We start from the raw sequence: 20,784 nt of genomic DNA on the forward strand, positions 1-20,784 counted from the left end.
GAATTTCCCTGCATTGGCAGGTTTTGCCTTCCCCGTAGCAAAATGTCACAACTTTGGCGGTTTCAGACCTTGGGCGGAATCCTGTAATCTATCTTCCCTAAAGGGGGGGGCATGAAGCGGTGACCCATGCCCCCCCCCTGCAGCGGCAATCCCAGGGTTTCCCGTTAAAGGGGTTGTGTGGAAGGAAGTCACTGTTAGGTTGTCAGTGCTCTCCCCTATGTTACGGCAAAATGGGGAACGGGCTCTCTGCTTAAACATACGTTTTCCAGAGCCAGCCCAATCCCCACACAGTTTGGATAACCCTGATGTTCCCCAGATTCCCGGACCGGGACTGGGAGGGATAAACGCCCAATGCCTAAGCCAAGGTCTCCCTACATCTGAAGGTTTAATAAAGTTGTGGCCAATTTTAATCCCATAACATATCGCCATGAGTCATTATTCCTCATGGGGGTCGCCTGGGGTCAGGGGGGTCTCCGCCTGGCCACGCAATAATAAATCAAGCGATTACTTTCAGTTACCTAATAATAATAATAATAATAATAATAATAATAATAATAATAATAAATCACAGACTACTGACTATAAGGTTTACTCCCTGTGCCACTTAATTGCTACTGAGATAAATTGAACCTTGATTGAAATCCAATGAATATTATTATTATTATTATTATTATTATTATTATTAATAATAATAATAATAATATACTACCCTATACCCGGAAGTCTCAGGGCAGTTCACAGAACAAAATCAAAATATAAAATCACAAAATATATAATCAAAATAAAGACAATAACCCCCCCCCAAAAAAATCACATTTTAAAAGAGAATAGGGTGTCCACACTACCACTTGTCCCATGTCTAGAAAACATGAGTCCGAGAGGTTTCCCACTTGTCCCCTGCTTTCTAGACATGGGTCCAAGGAGTTTTGCCTTTGCCCCACTGTTTCCCCCAGAAAACCGGCTCTTTAGATTTAGAGTTAAATTGGAGCAAATATCAATCCAGAGAAAACCCAACTGATGTTTGCTTTTATACAACAGTAAGCAGTGGGATTAGCTGTGGTGATCTTTGTTTTCGTGTGTGAGTGGGGTGGGTGTTTTGGGTCAGGTTAGCTATATTGATTTGTATGCTGTTGGTGGATTATTTTTGTTGACTTGTTGGGCTGTGTATGTGATAAAAGGGAGCCATAAAAGGCGTCTTCTGCAACCACACCCTAGGCCAACCCCAACCTCTCTCACCACCAAAGGAACACAAGTGAACAGCACAAGCAACGCTGACACCAAACCCTACATACATTAAGCATAACAGAAACATCGCCACCCGACCCCACCCCCACCCATCTTCCCTCCCTCCACCCCTTCTTTTTTTTCTTCCTCCCCCTAATGTCTCAACAAATGAAATGGATTTGTAAAAATGTTACATGGAAAAAATATGAGAGACATTACATTTACTTCTGTAAAACAAGAACATCTTTAATAAAAATTTTTTTAAAAAACAGTTAGCAGTGGGTTTTCCCAGGGGGAAGTGACTGGGCAAGTGGAAATGTAGGTTTGGCAGGGTGTGCACTGATGTTGATTGAATCACCAGATTAACATGTCCCAGCCTAAGGATGTAGCATCCTTGGATTCTGAGGACCCCAGTGCTGGACAGCCAATCAGATGCTCCCCTGTTCTGCAGTAGGAGGTTACTGGAGAAGGCTGGGCTCCTCCAAGTGAAGCAGCATCTTGCAGCACAGCACCTAATCAGCCAGATATACCCCTGTTGGCTACCAGGTATACGGGAGGTATTCAATTCAGTTTGCATTTATATGCAAACCAACCTGATTTACACTTTTCAAAACAATATGTGAACCAAAACACAGGAATACTTAAAAAGTTCACACTGCTCTGAATTTTGCAGTGCAGATCTCCAGCCAAGTAATGTGTACTAATATATATATGTACATACACTAGACTAAGGTGTGCATAAAAAATGCATGTGTCGGTGAAAATAACAGGCAATGGTGCATTATATTATAGAAAATAGCTTTGCAAAAAAAGTATATTAGACTAAATTGTACACAATAATGTGTATATTAGGTGAAATTTGTGCTAAAATGCTGGTGATTTTCATGAGGGCTTTAAAAAAGTAAATCACTAACTAATGTGGAAATATGGTGGATTGAATTTAAAATTATAAAAATGAGAAACTGAGAAACCAAAATTGATAGATTCGCTCATCCACTCACCCATTTGACCTTACATAGATCTCCTTCATATAAGGGGGATCTTGATAGGCCCAAGATTGTTACCAGCATGGAGGAGCAGTGCTTTGGGTGTCTGGGAGGCCTTCTCACTCTTGCCAAATGGCTTTTCAGTGGGAGCTGCAGCATTTGCCCTCATGGCCTGTATCTCATGTGCCTTGAACAACCAAGGGGCTTTATGTGTCCTCCTTAGGTACTATTTCCATTGAAGCATTTCATATTTTGCTTCACTAGAGAGGTAACAAATGGCAAAAAGACTATTTTTGTGTGATGGTGCTCTGTTTATGGAATTCCCACTCCAGACTGGATCCACCTGACACCTTCATTGTTAAGCTTTGATATACATAGCTTTAGGTTTTATCTGTCACCAAATTTGGGTTTTGTTTTAGTTACTACGCAGCATAACACAATGCGCAGCATAACACAATGATTGTGAAAGTGTACAGTGTCAATGGATGCTTTCATTATCATACTGTATGTGCTGAAAAGCTGTTCAGTTGGGGGGGGGGAGAAGCCTATATATTCTGAAAATATTTTTTCCTTTATGCTTTCACACCTTGTCCTGCTGTCCTTCACATTCTTTCCAATTTGGTGAAGGTGACGCTCTCAGGACACGTTTTTTCTCAAAGGTCCCTTGTGTCGTGTGAGTCACTGTTGTCAAAGAGGGATTTGGAGGAAAAGAGGTTGTGAAACGAATGTGGGCAGGCTGTTTGCCAAAAATGTATGCATCGCTCAGATTTCTTAATAAAAGGCATTTTAATTCTTTAGAAAAGTCTGACACAGACTTGAGTCTGATACTTTCTTCGCTTCCTGCCTCTAGACAGAAAAGCATGAATCTGAACAACTTTGAAGCCTCACCTACACATTACACACAAATGTATGTTCGTGTTCATTCCTTGGTTTGTTTCATTTAAAGAAAAACAACTTTGGAAGAAGGGAATTCAGAGTGGAGAAGCACCAAGGGTGTGCAAATCTGCTGCTTTTCAGATCACCTCAGCAGTGGCTGTTCCTCCTCTAGCCTTCAAAATGTGAGTTCCATTTGGAAACCACATAAATGAAAGCCACTGGAATTGGAACAGCCAATGGCTGGTGAGGAAAGGGTGAGCACCCTCAACTGCTTCTCTATGACAAATGCCTTAAAGATCTGTCTAATGTTTCTTTAGAGACTTGCCTCTGAGCACATCTAACTTCTTATGACACAGGCAGTGCTAGGATAGAGGAATCTCTTCAATAAAAGGTCTGCAAAGGTTTCCCTAGGGAGTTGCACAAAGAAGCCAGTGCCCCATGGTATAGTCTGAAGGCACATGAGACCACCACTTTGCTAAAGCCACCAAGAAGGTCTGGGTCTGGTCAGTTCCTGGATGCATAACTGCCTGCAAGCAACTTGTATGGTGCCTTAAGCTCTGTGGTAGAACTCTCCTTTCAAAACTATGCCGCCAAGGCAGGGAATACAAGCTTTCACTGAGGTGGCGGCGATGGGACATAGTGCTGGGGGTGGGGTGGGGTGGGGCACAAAAGATCAGGAGCACACAGGCGATCACTGTTTGTAATCCCATGATCAACCTGGAGCACCCAAGCAATCTACCTGCCGATCACAGTCAACCGGTTGAAGATGTCTGCGCTAGGCCTTTTAGATTTAAATCTGTGGTGTCAATTTTCATTGTTCTGTTCTTCATATACTTGTTATTTCAAAGTACATTTTATTGATTTTATGGTTTGTATTCTTCCTTCATTAGTAGCTGCTCTGGGATTTTTGATATGGAAGGGCAGGGTGGAAATTTTATTTAAAGCAAAAGAAAAGCAGCATTAGTTTTGGTTAGCCCTGAGGAGATGACACAGAAGGACTCCATCTGTGATATCCTGAATCACGACACCACAACTTCTCTTTTTGCTCTTCTGTTCGTGTCAGCATTCCATTTCCTGGGTTGGAGATAGACAACGTTTTTAAGAGAGTTGGAAGAGGCCTTCCATTTCACTGGTGCACATGCAAATTTAGCTCACATTTTAAAAATAACAGAGCAGTAACATTTGTGCTCAAATTAAACAGAGAGATAGTTCCCCTCCATGCACACACCTTTTTGTGATGGTTCTTTTTGCGGGTTGCCATATTTCAAACAGTGAAAATCCAGAAAGAAAAGTTGTTAAGCTTCTTTGGGCAAAATCACACAAAAAAAATGCCATTTTTGAGCTATTTTTATGAAGAAATGGCCCCAGGAAAGTTTGCCATTATACACTTTTAGGCTCCAGGCAAAAATGTTCCTTTTTAACCAGGCTTTTGGTTGACTTGATTGACATCCTATGCCCTTTTAAAATGTGGCTTTGGGGGAAGTTATTGGGTTATTTTTTAATTTTTTTATTATATATCTTGTGGTTTTATATTTTGATTTTGTTCTGTGAACCGGCCTGAGACCTCTGGGTATAGGGCAGTATATTAATTAAATAAATAAATAAATAAATAAATAAATAAATAAATAAATAAATAAATAAATAAAACGGCACTGCCGACATGGGCTGCCATACATCTGGATTTTCTCAGACATTTTTCCCTATTTCTGCTCAGACACTGCTAGAGACAGCTGGATTCTTTATATGTCCAGGAAATTCTGGACTTATGGCAACCCTATTTTTGCCATTGTTTTTAAAGATGAGGTGAGACCTTTAACACACACAGGGCACTGGAATACCAAAGCAATCTGTATGCTTTGTAATGACAGCAAGGACACTCAGGGGCGATCATGTCAGTGACTATGTGTCAGCAGAGAAATTTCCCAGAGCATCAGATTCCATCAGTCTCCAAAGACGGACCAACTCAAGGGTTCCCTACTCTTGCAGAGGGGAGTAGCTATATCCAGCCCAAACCTCATCAGGGAATGGTTCATCTGTGAGAACGAACTCACAGTGAATCCACCTATCAATGGAGTATTACCAGTCCACTCTGAGGTGAAGATCAGGGAAAAGGGATCCCTGATTACATGTGTTGAACTGCTGATGTACTGAGACATCCGCATGGAGGTTGTGAAGTCCCATCAAATCCCATCCACTAATGTGGATGGGAAACATTGCAAGTAATTCAATGCTGGAATCTTCTGATTGTTCCATCAGTGCAAGCACATCAGATCTGATGTGCAAGATAACACGCTCACACCTGTGATGTGCTGATGAATATGTAAATGATATTGTATAAAAATGGGAGTAAGCATATGATAGTATGTATGGTGTTAGATGTGTGGGTAAGTATATTAGGTGAATGGGAGCAAGTGTGGAAATCTAGGTCACCTCCAGCATCTTTGTGCTGAAGCCTCAGTGACAACTGGAGAGGCCTCCTCAGGGCCCTCACAAAAGATTAAACTCTGTAAAGTGAGGTTTGAGAAAGTTAAAACCCTTGACTCTGAGCTAAGTGAGGAGCTTTTAATGAACAGCATGTACTGGACCACACTAGATATACTAGTCTCAGAGATTATCCCTTCCAAACAACAAACCTAGAAGGTGCTTATGGAAGGTGCAGTTGAGATCCTGATAGCTGAGGTAAAGTTTTCTTGGAGTGGAAAGAAGGAAGCTATGAAGTTAGTTGCACATCAAGGCCTCACACCCCCTCCTTTGATGAATAAAAACATGTGGACACCAGTATTTTAGGTTAATGGTCAAAAAAGGCCACAACTTTTATTGGTTACAGAATGTGAGTGGTATTGGCTTTAGGCACTGGACCCAAAACGACTATATCTGACTCCTGCCTGCCATGCAGGAAGTCTCACAAGGGTTAACTACCTGTAGGGGGAACCCTGTTGATGTACATCACCTCAGAGCTCCCCCGGGGGAACCGGAAAGGTCATGCCACGGCCCTAGCCACCACCCAGGCTTTGGACAGGAACCATGACCCCAGGATTCCTTTAACGGAACACCCTTAAAGGGGAGGGGCAGGTGATAGCCACAACCTCCCCTCTCATAAACCAAGCTTTTCCAGTGCCTAACCGCCAAATCTTACAAAGTTGTGATGATTTGCTACAAGGTAGGTGAAAACCAAGTGGCTGGTGCCAGTTTGCCAAGTGGAAAAAGTCCTACCAGGCCCTCAACGGCACCCAACCAAGGTCCAAAGCACAAGAAGGATCTCCCGGCTGTGCAGCTGCTTAAATGCGACAAGCCACGCACCCAGCCAGCCAGACTGGCCTGCTGCAGACATGACACATGCCGGGACTCCCCTGTGACACGGGGGCCTAGACACTGCTTAGGGCAGGAAGCGCGAGGCCTGTGCGCAACCCCACCCATCCCTGAAGATGAGCAGCTTTGTAAACTCTGATCAAGATGAGCCAAAAATTTTAGGCAATGATGGGAGCAGGAGAGAAGGTCAAAGCTGCAGAGGCAAACCTGGACATGGTATTCCAGGTGCGGTCTGAAGAAAGCAAAATAAAGCAGTACTCTTACTTCCCTTGATCTGGACATTATACTTCTGTTGATGCAGCCTGGAACAGCATTACCGTAGCTTTTTTTACTGCTGCATCACACTTACGTTGAGCTTGTGGTCTACTAAGACCCCTAGATCCTTTTCACAGGTGTCCCACATCTTATATTTGTGCTGCTGGTTCTTCCTGCCTAAGTGCAGAACCTTACATTTGTCCCTGTTGAAATTCATCTTGTAAGGGACCAGTTCGCCAATCTGTTAAGGTCATCTTGAATCCCAATTTTGTCCTCCCAGTTTGATGTCATCTGCAAATTTGATGAGCATCCCATCAATTCTTTCATCCAAGTCATTTATAAATGATGACGAGGAACCATTAATGAGCACTTTTTGGATTAATTCAGTCAACCAGCTACAAATCCACCTAAGTTACCTTGTCCAGTCCACATTTTACCAGCTTTTCTGCAAGAATATCATGGGGGATAATTAGGCATGGTATGTTCGAAGAAGAGTGGTTTCCCTTTTTTACGTTTATTAATAAAGGCCTGTACTTTTTTAAACCACAAGGAACTCAGAAATAATTTGGGAAGAACTTGATGAACTGAAAAGCTGGCTATGCAACTTCCTGTTCAGGAAGCCACAGGATGAAATGTGACTCTTGAGTGGCGTTCACATCATACATTTAAAGCATAGTTGGTTGATTGGCACCCGTCTTTCTCGGGGCGCAATGTAAAAGTGTACCTTCAGGGGTGAAGTCAAACCAGTCATGGCTTCCCCCAAAGACTCTTGAGAGCTCTGGTTTGTTAAGACCCCTCTTCCTCTCCTAGGGCTACAGTTCTCACAGTGGCTTAACAATCACTGCCTCTTTGCAGGGAACTCCGGGAACCGTAGCTCTGGAAGGCAAATAGAGATTTACTAACAACCCTTAGCACCTTTAACAAACAACTCCCAGAATTCTTTGGGGGAAGAAGCCATGACTGTTCAAAGTGGCATAAAAGTACTTTAAATGTGTGGTGTGAATGTGGCCTAGATTGCTTTCTACTCCTACACTTCATAAGAACTATGTATTGTTTAGTCACTGTTGTTTTTTATTATCATAAATAAAATTACAATAAATAAAATAAATGTTAATGGACTGCTATTGCTTATCTTAGGTTCTATGTTCTATGTTTCAATATTTATATATGACTAGAAGTATGTTTATTAATAAAAATAGAAAATTAACTCTCACTAATTTTGCTCAGGTGTAGCCCAAACACAGCTGATGTTCCCTTATATACCAAGATATTGAATCTGCCACAAACCATTTTAAAAGGAAGAGAAACCAAAGAAAATAGATGAAATGAAACCTGAGAGCAGGAGGAAGATTTGTATTTCAAGTGAGCATCTCACTTTCTTCAGTGTAGACCATGTATGATGACACAGGAGTATCAAGCAGAGGAGGAGATCTCCAGCTGTATGGGTCTTGCCGTCCCCTACCCCAACAACCCGTAAGGAAAACTGGAATTGTAGAAGGTATTTTTTTTGCTGAAATATGGTCAGCAGGGGAGCAAGAGAGGTGCTATGTATTATGAAGTTACTCCTTCCACCCACCCATGCCTTCTGGGATAGAAGCGTCTCAAGCTTAGCAAATGGACAGTTGAGGTTTGCTTTAAAGCATAAGGTGCTGGACTAAAGTTAATTAGATAAACTTGGGATGTGTTTTGGGGTGGGGGGAAGTGACAGCCCACCTTCTGAAGCATGAGTGTAGGGGCGAAGAAGAAATAGGTGTGGACTCAGATTCAAGAGCAGCAAAAAAAAAAAAAAAAAAAGATTGTGGGAAGCAGAGCTCACCTGCTACAACTGGGAAGAGGAGCGTACCAGCTCCCGTTGATATCTGTATTGGTACATTCCAAAAGTTAACTCTGTCCACCCCCCGTCCAGACGAATATGAAGACTTTGACAAAGAGAGCGACTATGACAGCATCTCGGTGCCTCAGGAAACGGAGGAGCCAAAGGCACTGACTGAACCACCAGGTATGAGAAGAACGGACCCTTGCTTGCTTCAGTGTTGCTGCCCTCTGTTGGCTATTATGCATAAGGGAAGACTGGGGTGGCAGCTATGCGTACATTACAATTGCCACACTGTGGCCTTGTAACGGTGGCCTTGTTAATTATAGCTAACCATAGTTTATAAGCCATGGTTAATAGGGTTGCCATATTTCAAAAAGTGAAAATTTGGACACTAACTTCTTCTTTTTTTGCAAAATTGCAAATAAATATGACAACACTGCTGACATGGGTTGCCATACTTCTGGATTTTCCTAGACATTTTGCTGATTTCCACCGGGACACTGCTTCCGGTTGCAGTATTCCAGATATGTCTGTGAAATTCCGGACGTATGGCAACCCTACTGGTTAACATATTGCAGACAATCACTCAGGCCATGGCTTTTTTGTATCCGCAGCATAGCTTATATCACCCTTACAATTACCCCAGCTTCTCCACAGTTCCAGCATGCTATCCTGAACGCCTTTGCGGCACCCTTACACTGGCAATGCCTCAGCATGGCAGCAGCAGCAGCAGCCTGCTTGCTATTGGTTTCTCTTTTTTCCTGAAGTTGCCATTCTGAGCTGTTTCAAATCTCTCCCTCCCTCTTTCTCTCTCTCCACCCAGCCGCAGCTCAATGCACCTTAACTCCAGCCCAATGGAAAGGCTGTTGGAGAAACTGCCTGGTTCTGCTCCTGGCTCTTGTGGGTCTCCTGATCGGCATCATTCTCCTCGTACAGCGTGAGTGCAAGAAGTAGGAGGGGAGTTCATGTGTGTCAAGACACACTGTGGAGCACCCCAGCTTCAAGAGATAAAAGCAGTGAGGGACTGGGACTCAAAAGGGAAAGAAGATTTATATGTACACGTATATGGTGTACCGTGGTGCTGCAGCAAGGAAGGAAAGGAAGGGCTCCATACAAACAAATGAGCCTCATGTCTCTCTGTGGTTTGGTTGGCATCTCCCAAGACTGTCATCTTCGCAAGTTTCAGATCTCAGTAATTACACTGGAAAGTTGGGGGGGTGGTAGGTCAGTCGCTTTGGCTGAGCCTTGGTAAGTGCAAGGCCAGTCACAGTACCTTTGGAGGGGCTCTGTGCCTCACAGAACCCAACAGTCCCACTCCCAAGTCAGAGAGTGTGACCAACAGAGGGAAATGGGGAATTCCTGACTGAATCCCCTGTATTCTGTCACCGGCTGTGGCTATAGGGTGAGCTGCATGGGCAGGGCTGGGCTCTTCACATATATTCTAGCTCCCCATCTTGAATATTTAGCTTTCATTTGAAAAGAAGCATCTAGCATTTTTACTACAGAAGTTATAAGGAAGGCCATGCATGCAGTATGCTACTTAAATGTTCAGGAGGAAGTGAATTGGGAAGACGTAAACTGGCCTGTGAATGCAAAGGCACTGGGATAACTGACCCATATTTTTCTCTCTCTAAAATATGAAATTACATTTCATTTTATTGATATTTAATACAGCGATACCTCAGGTTACAAACACCTCAGGTTACAAACACTTTGGGTTACAAACTCCGCTAACCCGGAAGTAGTACCTCGGTTTAAGAACTTTGCCCCAGGATGAGAACAGAAATTGCACGGTGGCAGCGGGAGGCCCCATTAGCTAAAGTGGTACCTCAGGTTAAGAATGGTTTCAGATTAAGAACGGACCTCAGGAATGAATTAAGTTCGTAACCCCAGGTACCACTGTAATGTTAAATAACTTTACACATATTGGCTTTGCATTCCTGTTGTTCTGTAACGATCCCTTCCCTGTATGCTTAGGTTCCTTCCCCATAAAATGTCTGACTGCAGACCTGCCTCTGGAGGAAACAGCAACAATGGTATGGGGCTCCAGGGTGGCTCATGCAATGATGCCCATCTCTTGCCCTTCTAGATGCCGCCATCTTCTCTGAGCTTGGGAAGCTGAATACCAGCTGCCCACAGGAAAGTTGTGATGTTTCAATCATCCCTCTAACAGCTGACAGATTGAAGACCGCTTTTCTGAAAGAACTTAAAGCTTTAGAAGAACATAATTACAAGAGGAGTGAAGCAACTGATAGAAAAGTGGAGGAACAAATATCAAAATTGGATGGAAAAATAAATGCATTGAAAAATAGAGGTATGTGTGAGAGGAACAAGATGTAAGCAACTGATATAGAAAAGCAAAAAGCATCACTGAACAGAATTTATCCACGGAAACCTCTGGTCAAATCTATTTGACAAACTGGGGCTCTATGCAGGGATAGTAGAGGGGGGAACATCCCAACCTCCATGTTTTAGACCAGATTATGACAGTTCCTAACCCTGAGATGTGTCTTGCCATCTTAGTGGTTCTAATCCCAGATAGCGATGTATAAAGAGACATCCTATCTTTGTTGCAATCAGAACTGTTTCTGTTCTGCTACAGTTCAGCTTGCACTCCAGCTAATCAATCTTTCCTTTACTGCCACTATTATTATTGGTAGTTTCCATATAAAACTTTTCCCTCTTTCAGAAATCTGCAGGAGGACTGACCCTTTATCCTGGCATGAGTTTCTAGGAAGCTGCTACTACTACTCAGAAGACGAAAAACAATGGGAAGATGCCAGAAAATTCTGCATTACTATCAGTTCCCACCTGGTCATTATTAACAGCAAGCGTGAGCAGGTCTGAGCAGCACCTTTGGTCGTAAGGCGCATTTGCTCTGTTCATTCATAAAACTGTCTTTTGCTTGGCCCTGTAGTTATACTCTATCCAAACCAGATTTTCCTAAGAATTCAAGCAGCTTCCAGTTCCTAGCTGTTGCTTTCCTCGACCTAGGATATATATGGGTAGAGAAGAGGATAGGGAAACCTAAGCAAATACATCACCACTCTGGTAATTCATTTTTAATTTTTAAAAGCAGCTAACGTATTGTCACACATATCAGTTCTGAGTGGGCAGGTTTTACAGGTCTTGCACTTTTTCTGTCTGTCACAGTGCAGTCTATGGGTCAAAGTCCTGCCAGAGGAAGTTAGGGCCGGGGGCAAGATGGCGGGGTGGGAGCAGGGACAAGAGTCCAGAAGCCAGGGGTCCAAGGGTCAGGAAGCAGGGAGTCACAAAGTCAAGGGTCTGAGGGTTGAGAAGCAAGGAGTCAAGAAGCCGAGGTCCGAGGATCAGGAAACAAGGAGTCACCCTAGTGCAACAAATCCACCCTAGTGCAAGAAAAAACAGGCTTTTGTAGTTCTCAAAGAGAATGTGTAGGCCCTACAAACCAGAATAAATGCTGAATAAAGACTAGGCATAGCCTAATCTCCATGTAAGCTGTGTGCAAGCAAATCATGAATGCTCAGTAAACTGGTCATGTGGAGGAGACCCTCAGGCCATCAGTGACAATCCTTAGAACAAACAGGAATATGAAAGTATAGGCATAGAATCATAGAAATTTAGACTTGAAATAGACCACTAGGATCATCAAGTCCAACCCCCTGCAATACAGGAATCTTTTCGCCCAACGAGGGACTCTAACCCATGACCGTGTGACAGGATTGGGGTGGCGGAATTCTTGAGCAATCATTCAGGCCAGTCTCCTGAATGCATTTTTATCACAGCAACATATTGCAGCTAGGCAGACTATGGATTTCATGTGCTACAGCATTTGTGAAGGGGCTACATGTTTTTCTTTCTAGAATTTTGTGGTTACAAAAATAAAGCTCACCTCGGTCTGGATTGGCATAAGTGATGCAGTGAACGAGGGAGCGTGGCAGTGGGTTGATGGAACAGCACCAACAGAAAGGTATGTGGATGATACCTAGCTCTTCTTTCTGGACCCCTTACAGGGAAAAGGCGGGGGGCAGAACGGTGTCAGGAATTCCCAGGAGCCACATAGCCATTCCTCTTTTACCCTGCAGCCTCCTGCACCCCTGAAAGCTTCTCAAGGGGGTTCATGGGGTGTGGGGCGGGGGAATAACAATGTGAAATGCAGCTCAGGGGGGTTGTTGTGGGAAGAGAGGATTGCATAACCCTGGCCAGAGCAACATCCCACATTGTTTATTACTCTGGAGCAGCTTTTCTGGGAGGCAGAAGGATGGAGAGGAAAGAAACTTTCTTTCTGTTATGCTCCTTCCATAGGATTCAATCCCTTGACTTGATCTAGTGGAGCTGCTCAAGCAGCTGAATCAACTATTCTAGCTGCTTTCCTAGATACAGGGCTCATCCAGACTTTTGTGCTGTGTTTCTAGGCACAGGTCTGGGCTATAAAGCTCTGGGTCCAAAAGTCTTGCTTGTTTGTTCTTTGTTCTGGTGCAAACGGCAAGCGGGTTTTTATCAGTTTGCCGTTTGCCCCAATTCAGAGGTAAAACGTGGGTTGTCCCAGAGACTGACACCCCTCCCCCCTCTGAAAGAGCTGCAGTTTCAGGTTAAGAACGGACCTCCAGAACGAATTAAGTTCTTAACCCGAGGTACCACTGTACATGGTTATCATTCACTGCCACTTTGAGGCATTACCCCTCCTCCTGTTTTTTCACTCTCCCATGTCATCCCTCCCTTTTTGACCAGCTTTGTATAGTATATTTGCTCTCCAGAGCACAACGAGGTGTGATTTGTGATCAGGCGGTCCCCAACTTTGGTTCCCTACAAATGTAGAAGGCATCCACATAATTCAGCAAGTCTCTTCTGCAGTGATTTCACAATTCTGTTCTAACTGTGCTTCTCTGTTACAGGTTCTGGAGGCAAGGAGAGCCCAACAATAATGATGGTGTGGAAAATTGTGCTGTCCTTTATAAGGAGGGTAATTGGAATGACATTGACTGTAATTTAAAAGTCCACTTTGTCTGTGAGAAGCCAACAGGTTGCAATTGCTTAAAAAAATAATAATGAAGAAGGAGATCTTTCTATATGGGATCCTTGACACAAGCTTCAAGGAGTTCTCATCTCTTAAATATAGCTGGATATTCCCTAAATGACCAAAGCTTTGTGGATGTTTGGGACCATCATTAGTGTGGCATGTGTTGTCTAGATGTCTTTGGGCAACAGCCACCTCTAGCCATTGTCCAAATACATGGAACTCTTGGCTAACCCATCAAATGAAAATGGTTGCAAGCCCTCAGTTAGGGTGTTCCACAGCAGGGTTGCCTTAACACTATGCAAAGGTGTTCCCACCTTGGCTGCAGATGAATTAGGAGTGACTAAAAGCAACCAGCTGGGATGAAGCTGATTTAAGAAACAACACATTAGGATGTGTTTCCTGCTTGGCAGGGGGTTGGACTCGATGGCCCTTGTGGTCTCTTCCAACTCTATGATTCTATGTGTTCGCCATCCCATTTACTGCGGCACTCACTTCATTTCCAGTGCTGGGTTTTAAATCCATTTTAACACGATGTTATCCAACATGCATATGTATGTTGTACTTTGTTACAGTTTGAAGCATTGTTTCCTAAACCAGCTTCACACTGATTGGAGTGCTGTTCTGAGGGTTCGCCCAACTCCCAGAGCCAATATCAGAGGGGCACAAGAGGGGAGGAGGGGAAACCCCATTGCACACATGGAAGTCCTTGCACAGGGCAAGGACAAGACCCTTAGGTAAATCTCTCCTCTGGTAAGAAAGTACAGGAAACATAAGCACGTGGATAATGTTATCTGAACACAGCTAAATACCGGTAACTTAGCACTGGAAATGCAGTGAGTACACTGTAAACGGGAGCGTGAACACAGGCTTAGTCTGCAGTTATGTCTTTCACAAACAAAGTGTTCAGTCTGCTTCATATCCTCCCCTCCTAAGAAGATAGCTTTCCCTGTTATACCTATTGTTCTTTTCAGGGTCCTACCTGCTTCCTTGCTAGCATATGGGTAAAAGCACCAGGGATGGACTTACTAAATGTATAATAGCAATTGCCGTTCTTGTGGTCACATCCACACCATAGCACTCATTTACCACCCCCCAGAGAATTATGGGAGCTGTAGTTTGTTAAACTTGCTGGAAACTCCTAATTATTCTTTGAGGGAAGCCATGGTGTTAAAGTGGTATTGTATGTAGAATTCCTTATCATTGTTTATAATCCTCAGGACCTTTTCAACAGTACAGTTTCTAGGTGAGTGCTTTCCCACTTTATTCCTGGGCCCTTGGGCTCTAACCTTATCTTCCAATTTGTACCCCACAAAGCCCATCCAATTTTTGTTAATCTGCAAATTTGTGGAATACTTTCCACTCAAAATTCTTATTCCTAAAAACAGCAAACCACCCACAAAGCCTCGCTGAATCACTCCTCCCAATTGATCACTCAAGTAAGCACCTACCTGGAGATAGTCCCAGGAGTTTGTTCTAGCCCACATTAGAATAGGTAATCCAAAGGACGTGTAAGTAAAAGTAGTCCTTTTAATCTAGTGCATAGACATATATAAACTGGCATTATAACCATGTCTGAAGCAGTTGTGATGCTAATCCGAGGTATCAACTCTTTCTTAAAGTCTTTGATGTCTTATATAACCTATATCTAGGAGTGTATCTCACTTCTTTTGATCATTATGTTCAGAGTTTGATGTCAAAATTAAAAATCACAATGGGGAAAGTCTGAGTTTTTGGAGTCTTTTTTAGAACTGCTTACAGGTATCACCAACCTCTTTGGACTGATGGGTACACAAGACACCCAAGCACACTCAACAACCTATTCTAACAGATTCCTTCAAATCAATTTTCAGCCCTTCAGCCTACTGATTCAATCTATTCATTCAAGTCAAATTTCAGCTGAGGGAGGGGACCCTGTGAGTATCAGGAAATGTCTCAGTAGACACTGTGAGTGCCGGTACTGTGTTGGTAACTCCTAGTGTAGCACTATCTAAGAGTATACAAGCACGGCTCCTGTATACAGAGTTTGTGGCTGAGGGAGATTAAAGAAAAATTAGCATCAAAGACATAAGTCCCTACTCTAACTTGGGCCTTACTTCATGCATTTAAAAAAATGTTTTGAACATTTAAAAATGCAACCAGCCTGCATGCAAGGCAATGGAGCACAAGGCATCAGTATGCAATGGAATGATTGACCTGCTGGGAGGAGGTCTGCCCCCCCTCCCATTAAAAATAAAATGACTTTTGCTGCAAACTGAGAGGCACAGGGGATTCCTCTCCCCTCAAATCCAAACTGGATTCCAGTCTCACCTCTGTCCTACAATGTTAACATTGGACTACACTGCAGAGCTGCTATATGCTACTGTACTCTTATCAGCAAAATCCTTCAACCTACATTGGGAATATAACAGTGAACTACACTTCCAGGATTGCTTACTACTTTCCCAGCCCTACTGCAGTGTGAGGACAAAGGTAATGGATGGCATTGCTGAGGTGTTTGCCGAGTTGCACTGAGTTAATTATAATACATGTTAAAATGACTACAGTTCCAAAACTACTTTTTGAAATCTAAGGTGTTATGTCCCACATTTTGCAGCACAACATATTCCCAGTTGAAAATGTTAAAAGCAGAGGTATCAGTTTTGGCTACTCTTTCCACTCCAATGTAGATCGTAATGGCTGTAGAGCTAGAAAAAAGTAGACATGTATATATATAAGTCTCCAGTTCTTTTTTCATTTGGGATCGCCATTTTACACGGGGGAGGGGCATACTATGTCTGCCACAAAGATTAAAAAAGAAGAAACCTCAGCACCACATGCCTTGAAATTCTAGTTTCAGCCCAATTCCCAATCTATTGTAGAAGTGTAACCACTGGACTGCATTATACGGTTGTTGCAAACTAGACTTTCGCATAACCCTCAGTTTGCAATAGTCACTTGGGAGGGCTACTCTCTCCAAGCCACAGCCTGCAATTCCTGCAATATGGCGGTAATGTGCGGCGTTTTCTGCATTGGGATTTGCAATAGCGAGACGGATGTTGGAAAACCATTTTTTAAAAAAAATTCTACACGCTAGGAAGAAATAAGTTTAGAAGAGAAATAAAACCACCCTCTTTCGTGGTACATCATTCGTTCACGGGACAGCACGCTGGTGCCCAGCAACAGACACTTTTTAAAAGTGTGGTTTTTCTCCATTTATTTTTCAGGTCAGCTGCCCAGGAATATTTTAAAATGGCGCCTCACGTGAAACCAGGAAATGGCATCATCAGAGACGATGTTTCTCTCTACCCGTTTCGTAGCTCTGCAACAGTGGCATGCATTTGTTACCGGAAGCCTTTTTTTAAAAAAGGGGTTTACTTCCGCTTCCGGAATGGTGGAAAGGCGGGGCGGGAAATAGCAAGAGTAACCTCAGGAGGCGGGTTGGAGGCGGCCAAGATGGGGGCTCATCTGGCTCGGCGGTATTTATGGGACGCGGAGGTGGAGCCGGACCCGGTCAAGATGCCCACCTTCGACCCCCACTTCGGCTTCCCCGAGGAGCGCAAGGAACGCGGTGAGCCGAGCTGAGCTGAGCGGGGAGGGAGGGAAGGAGACGGGGAAGGCGAAGGTCATCCAGCGCTTGGCTCCGCCTTCGCCTGGCGCAGCCCTCAAGCCCAGCCTGGCCCCCAGGCAGGCCTCGCCACCGCCCTGCGAGGTAGGTTCTCTCTCTCCCGGGGGTGGGTGGGGGTGCGAGGGCCGGCCCAGGAGCCAAGGGGAGGCGACCGCCTCGGGCGGCAGAAGATCCGGAGTGACGCTGGACAGAGACCCCCGTTCCCGAGCTGGGCTCTCTCTGCTTATCTGCCAGCATTGCCGGGGAGCCACGTTTGAGGCAGTGTTATTTAAGAACAGCTGTTGTCGCGTTGCCATGGTTTAATTCAGACATAGGCAAACTCCGGCCCTCCAGATGTTTGGGACTACAATTCCCGTCATCCCTGGCCACTGGTCCTGTTACCTAGGGATGATGGGAATTGTAGTCCTAAACATCTGGAGGGCCGGAGTTTGCCTATGCCTGGTTTAAATCCTTCCTTTTCTCACTCTTGCATGAGAACACTTCCACAGAGACATCCATTACAGGGCACTATGCAAAAATGCTTTGGGATGAAAGGTGTTGCATAACTGTAAAATATAGTAATAATCCGGAGGTGGCTGTGAAGCTTGCCGGATGATCCCGGCTAGTGCCTACCTCCAGGGTGGTTGCAAGGATGAAAGTGAAGGGAGCATGTTTGCCTCCCGGAATAAAAAATAAAGGTTTGCTTACGAAATAGCTTAGATCCGTTCTGACTTGGGATGCTATAGTTGATAGCAGGCCCGGTGGGTGTAACTTTGGCCCCTGCTTGTTCAGTGTTAATAGATACTTTTCATTTTGTACAGCCTCCTGAGGATGTGGACGTGAGAAATGTGGGAGGCACCACGTGTGTGCTAGATCCCTGATACCCTTCTGGGCCGCTTTGCTGGGATGGGACTGTTCGTTCCTGGAGGGGTGAACCCAGAAGTTGGTGTTGGGGGACCTCGGTTCCACGCATTAGCTGCAGGCCTGTGGTGCCCCTCAGGTTCTGTTCTGTCTCCCATGCTATTTAACAATTATATGAAACTGCTAGGAGAGGTTGTCTAGAGTTTCAGGGTTTGGTGTCTGCAGCATGCTGATGACACTCAGCTCTATTTCTCCTTTTCAGCTAAATCCACAGAAACTTCTTTGGTTCAAAACCACCATCTGTCATTAGTAATGGATTGGATGAAAGTGAACAAATTGAAAGTTAATCCCAACAAGTCAGAGGTACTCTTGGTCAATTAGAAGGCAGACCAGGCAATAGGGATTCAGCCTTTGTTGGATGAGGTAACATTTCTCCTGAAGTCACGGCTTTGCCATTTGGACTTCACCTGGGCTCAGCCCTGAGCATGGATGTCCAGGTTTCTGCATTGGCCATAGTGCATTTGTACAGTTAAAGCTAGTGTGCGAGCTGCGCCTGCTCTTTGAGATGTCTGATTTGAGAGTGACTGTGCTGTCTCTACAGAAAGGTCATGCGTTTGTTTAAAATATGCTTAAATAAGGTTTAAGGCACAGCCTTAAGTGCAGGGCAGGAACTCTGAATTTTTTCACTGGTGTTGACTAGCTGTGATTACTGTGAGGATGTAGCACTTGGATTTATACTGGAATGGTCTATCAACTTTAATAGCTAATCTAATTTGCAGAGCAGGTTTCCAAAGGCCATAAGCCACTACAGAGGTTTCAAACGGGTTGATGACAGTTGATCAGGTTGACCCTGCCTGGATCCTGACCTCACTTCTGTTCATTTTATCCCCTTCCATTTTCCCATGCAGTGATGATAGCAACAGAGCAGCAGATGAATGAAGCTCAGCTTCCTCTTGACATGCGAGACTACTGTGCACACTACTTCCTTAAGTGGGCGAAGTGCAAACGTGACAAATTTCCTAATATATTTGCGTGCAAACACGAGCGTCATGACTGGGATTACTGTGAGCACCTGGAGTAAGTCAGAGCTATGCCTCCCTTCTTCCTGTAAATCAACCTTCCAAGTTAGCTTGTTGCTAACACTCCTGTATCACTTTTTCTCTGTCCACCATAAGAATTTAGCAAGACTAACAGGTAGCATATGGGCAGGGAAAGTTATTGTGTCACAACCCCTTTGGTGGTGTGGGTAGGGTGAAATCTTATATACTGATCTGTTAACTATTCTTCTTTAATGCTGAGTGAGCTTTGATTTGGCTTTTTGAGTTGCTTCACTCAAAGCATCTCACCAGTCTTCATACAAGTCTTTCCAGGTTCAAGAGACTTCTAAACTGGCAAATATTTTTGACAGTATTCTCTCCTGATAGGAAAGGTAAGCAGAATGTAGGGTATCTCACTGATCCCATATCAGCAGATGACGACTTGGGGAAAGGTGCATTAGGTAGATATCCATATACATGCTACAGATGTCTCTGCAGAATATAAGAATGTTCAAGTGGGGGGAGGGAGAGAACTTTTATGAGGAATTCAAGCCAGCTAGTATCTTTTGGTCTGGAAACCACAGAATACGAGGATGGGTTTTTGGAGGGAGAAGTATCGGTTGCTCTGACCTGACCTGCACTTGTGTGCTTTCTTGTAGCTATGTCATGCGCATGAAAGAATTTGAACGGGAGAGGCGCTTGTTGGCTCGGAAGAAGCGCATTGAACAAAAGGCAAAAGCGGCAGCGGCGGCATCAGCATCCTAGCTGACTTTGGTGTGCCTCCTGGCTCCTTCAACAAGAGGCTTGCAGAATCCATTAGGTCTGTTATGTTGAAAACAATAAAGACGTTATCCTGTGGTTCTGTCTAAAACAATCACTGTGCAGTTCCTGAGATGCAGTGGATAGCAGTTGAACATTTAGAGCCAATGAAGACTTCTTAGCCTTCAAGAAGCCTCTCTTATATAAAAAATCCCCACCCCTGCCCCTTAAGTCTCTTCTGTAGTTGCTATTTTAAAGGAAGGGGTGGTAATGTCCCTTTTGTGGGTTGCTGGAAGTATTAACTAGTATTGTATTAAAGCAGAGAGACAGACAAAGACAAAATACCAACCATTACGTGTTTTATCCGCCAGTCCTAACTGTGCACACAGCCGTTTTCACTTGTCACTCTTTTCCTGAATGCAGTTGTGGGGGGTAGGTCTCCACTGCATAAACCTTGTTTATTTTTGCCTAGTAATGACGACAACTTCTTTTAGGTGTCTTGTTCTACATACAGTCATAAAGAGCTACTGCTCCTCCAGTGTGACAGGAGGTGGGCAGGGATCAAAGGGAGCCAGTATCTGTGGGGCAGGGTGTGAATTTACCTACACCTGGGAGGAGCTGGTAGGTCCCAGGCCAACCTAGAGAAGTCAGACTTTGTGGCACCGATATTGTATCAAACTTTCCCCAGCCAGCTGCTGCACTCCAAATGTTTTGAACTACAATATCCCCAGCCATTTGCCATGCTGTCTGCTGGGAGTTGAAGTCCAGGGCAACTGGAAGTCACCAAGTTACGCTTCAGGCTATATTAGGTTCTGGTTGAAATGTGGATAGAGTTTCCTCTGGCTCAGCTGAAGTGCAGGTGGGAAATCTGTAATCCTCCAAATGTTGCCAGACTCCAGTAATTCCTACCTGTTGTCCAACAAACTTCTGTAGGACCACAGGCATCTTATAACTGCAGCTTATGACCCTCACCCTAGCTGGGGAAATGAGAAAAATGACTGCCCCAAAAGCCACACTTCCAATGCCACCTGCTTAGTGCAGGAATCTACAGCAGGAAGCATTTGCCCTCTGGTATCTTA

The 20,784-nt window shown here is 44.2% G+C and overlaps 1 protein-coding gene across 3 annotated transcripts; it reads left to right on the plus strand.

Moving 5' to 3' along the window:
* Positions 1–3,254: 3,254 nt before the first annotated feature.
* On the plus strand, positions 3,255–19,804 carry NDUFB7 (NADH:ubiquinone oxidoreductase subunit B7). Of its 3 annotated transcripts, XM_083726054.1 has the most exons (10): positions 3,255–3,340; positions 7,878–8,148; positions 8,557–8,649; positions 9,290–9,403; positions 10,556–10,780; positions 11,156–11,307; positions 12,309–12,415; positions 13,341–13,408; positions 16,669–17,012; positions 18,818–18,916. In XM_083726054.1, the coding sequence occupies exons 2-9, from the start codon at positions 8,043–8,045 to the stop codon at positions 16,707–16,709; spliced, it is 906 nt and encodes a 301-aa protein (XP_083582180.1). In that variant the 5' UTR covers positions 3,255–3,340; positions 7,878–8,042; the 3' UTR covers positions 16,710–17,012; positions 18,818–18,916. The 3 variants fall into 3 exon arrangements, with proteins under 3 accessions (XP_083582180.1, XP_083582179.1, XP_083582181.1); XM_083726053.1 differs by lacking the exons at positions 16,669–17,012; positions 18,818–18,916 and having other exon boundaries at positions 13,341–13,841; XM_083726055.1 differs by lacking the exons at positions 3,255–3,340; positions 7,878–8,148; positions 8,557–8,649; ... (3 more) ...; positions 12,309–12,415; positions 13,341–13,408 and adding an exon at positions 19,606–19,804 and having other exon boundaries at positions 16,823–17,012; positions 18,818–18,986.
* The last annotated feature ends 980 nt before the right edge of the window (positions 19,805–20,784 follow it).

Source organism: Podarcis gaigeae (genome assembly GCF_964106915.1).
Source record: "Podarcis gaigeae genome assembly, chromosome: 2".
NCBI lineage: Eukaryota > Metazoa > Chordata > Lepidosauria > Squamata > Lacertidae > Podarcis > Podarcis gaigeae.

Bases quoted from the DNA above. Each gene is read 5' to 3' on its own strand.
- NDUFB7 (XM_083726053.1), top strand. From the start codon at position 8,043: ATGTATGATGACACAGGAGTATCAAGCAGAGGAGGAGATCTCCAGCTG. The intron at 8,149-8,556 runs GTATTTTTTTTG...CCCCCCGTCCAG, and splicing joins GAAAACTGGAATTGTAGAAG to ACGAATATGAAGACTTTGAC. The intron at 12,416-13,340 runs GTATGTGGATGA...TCTCTGTTACAG, and splicing joins GGAACAGCACCAACAGAAAG to GTTCTGGAGGCAAGGAGAGC.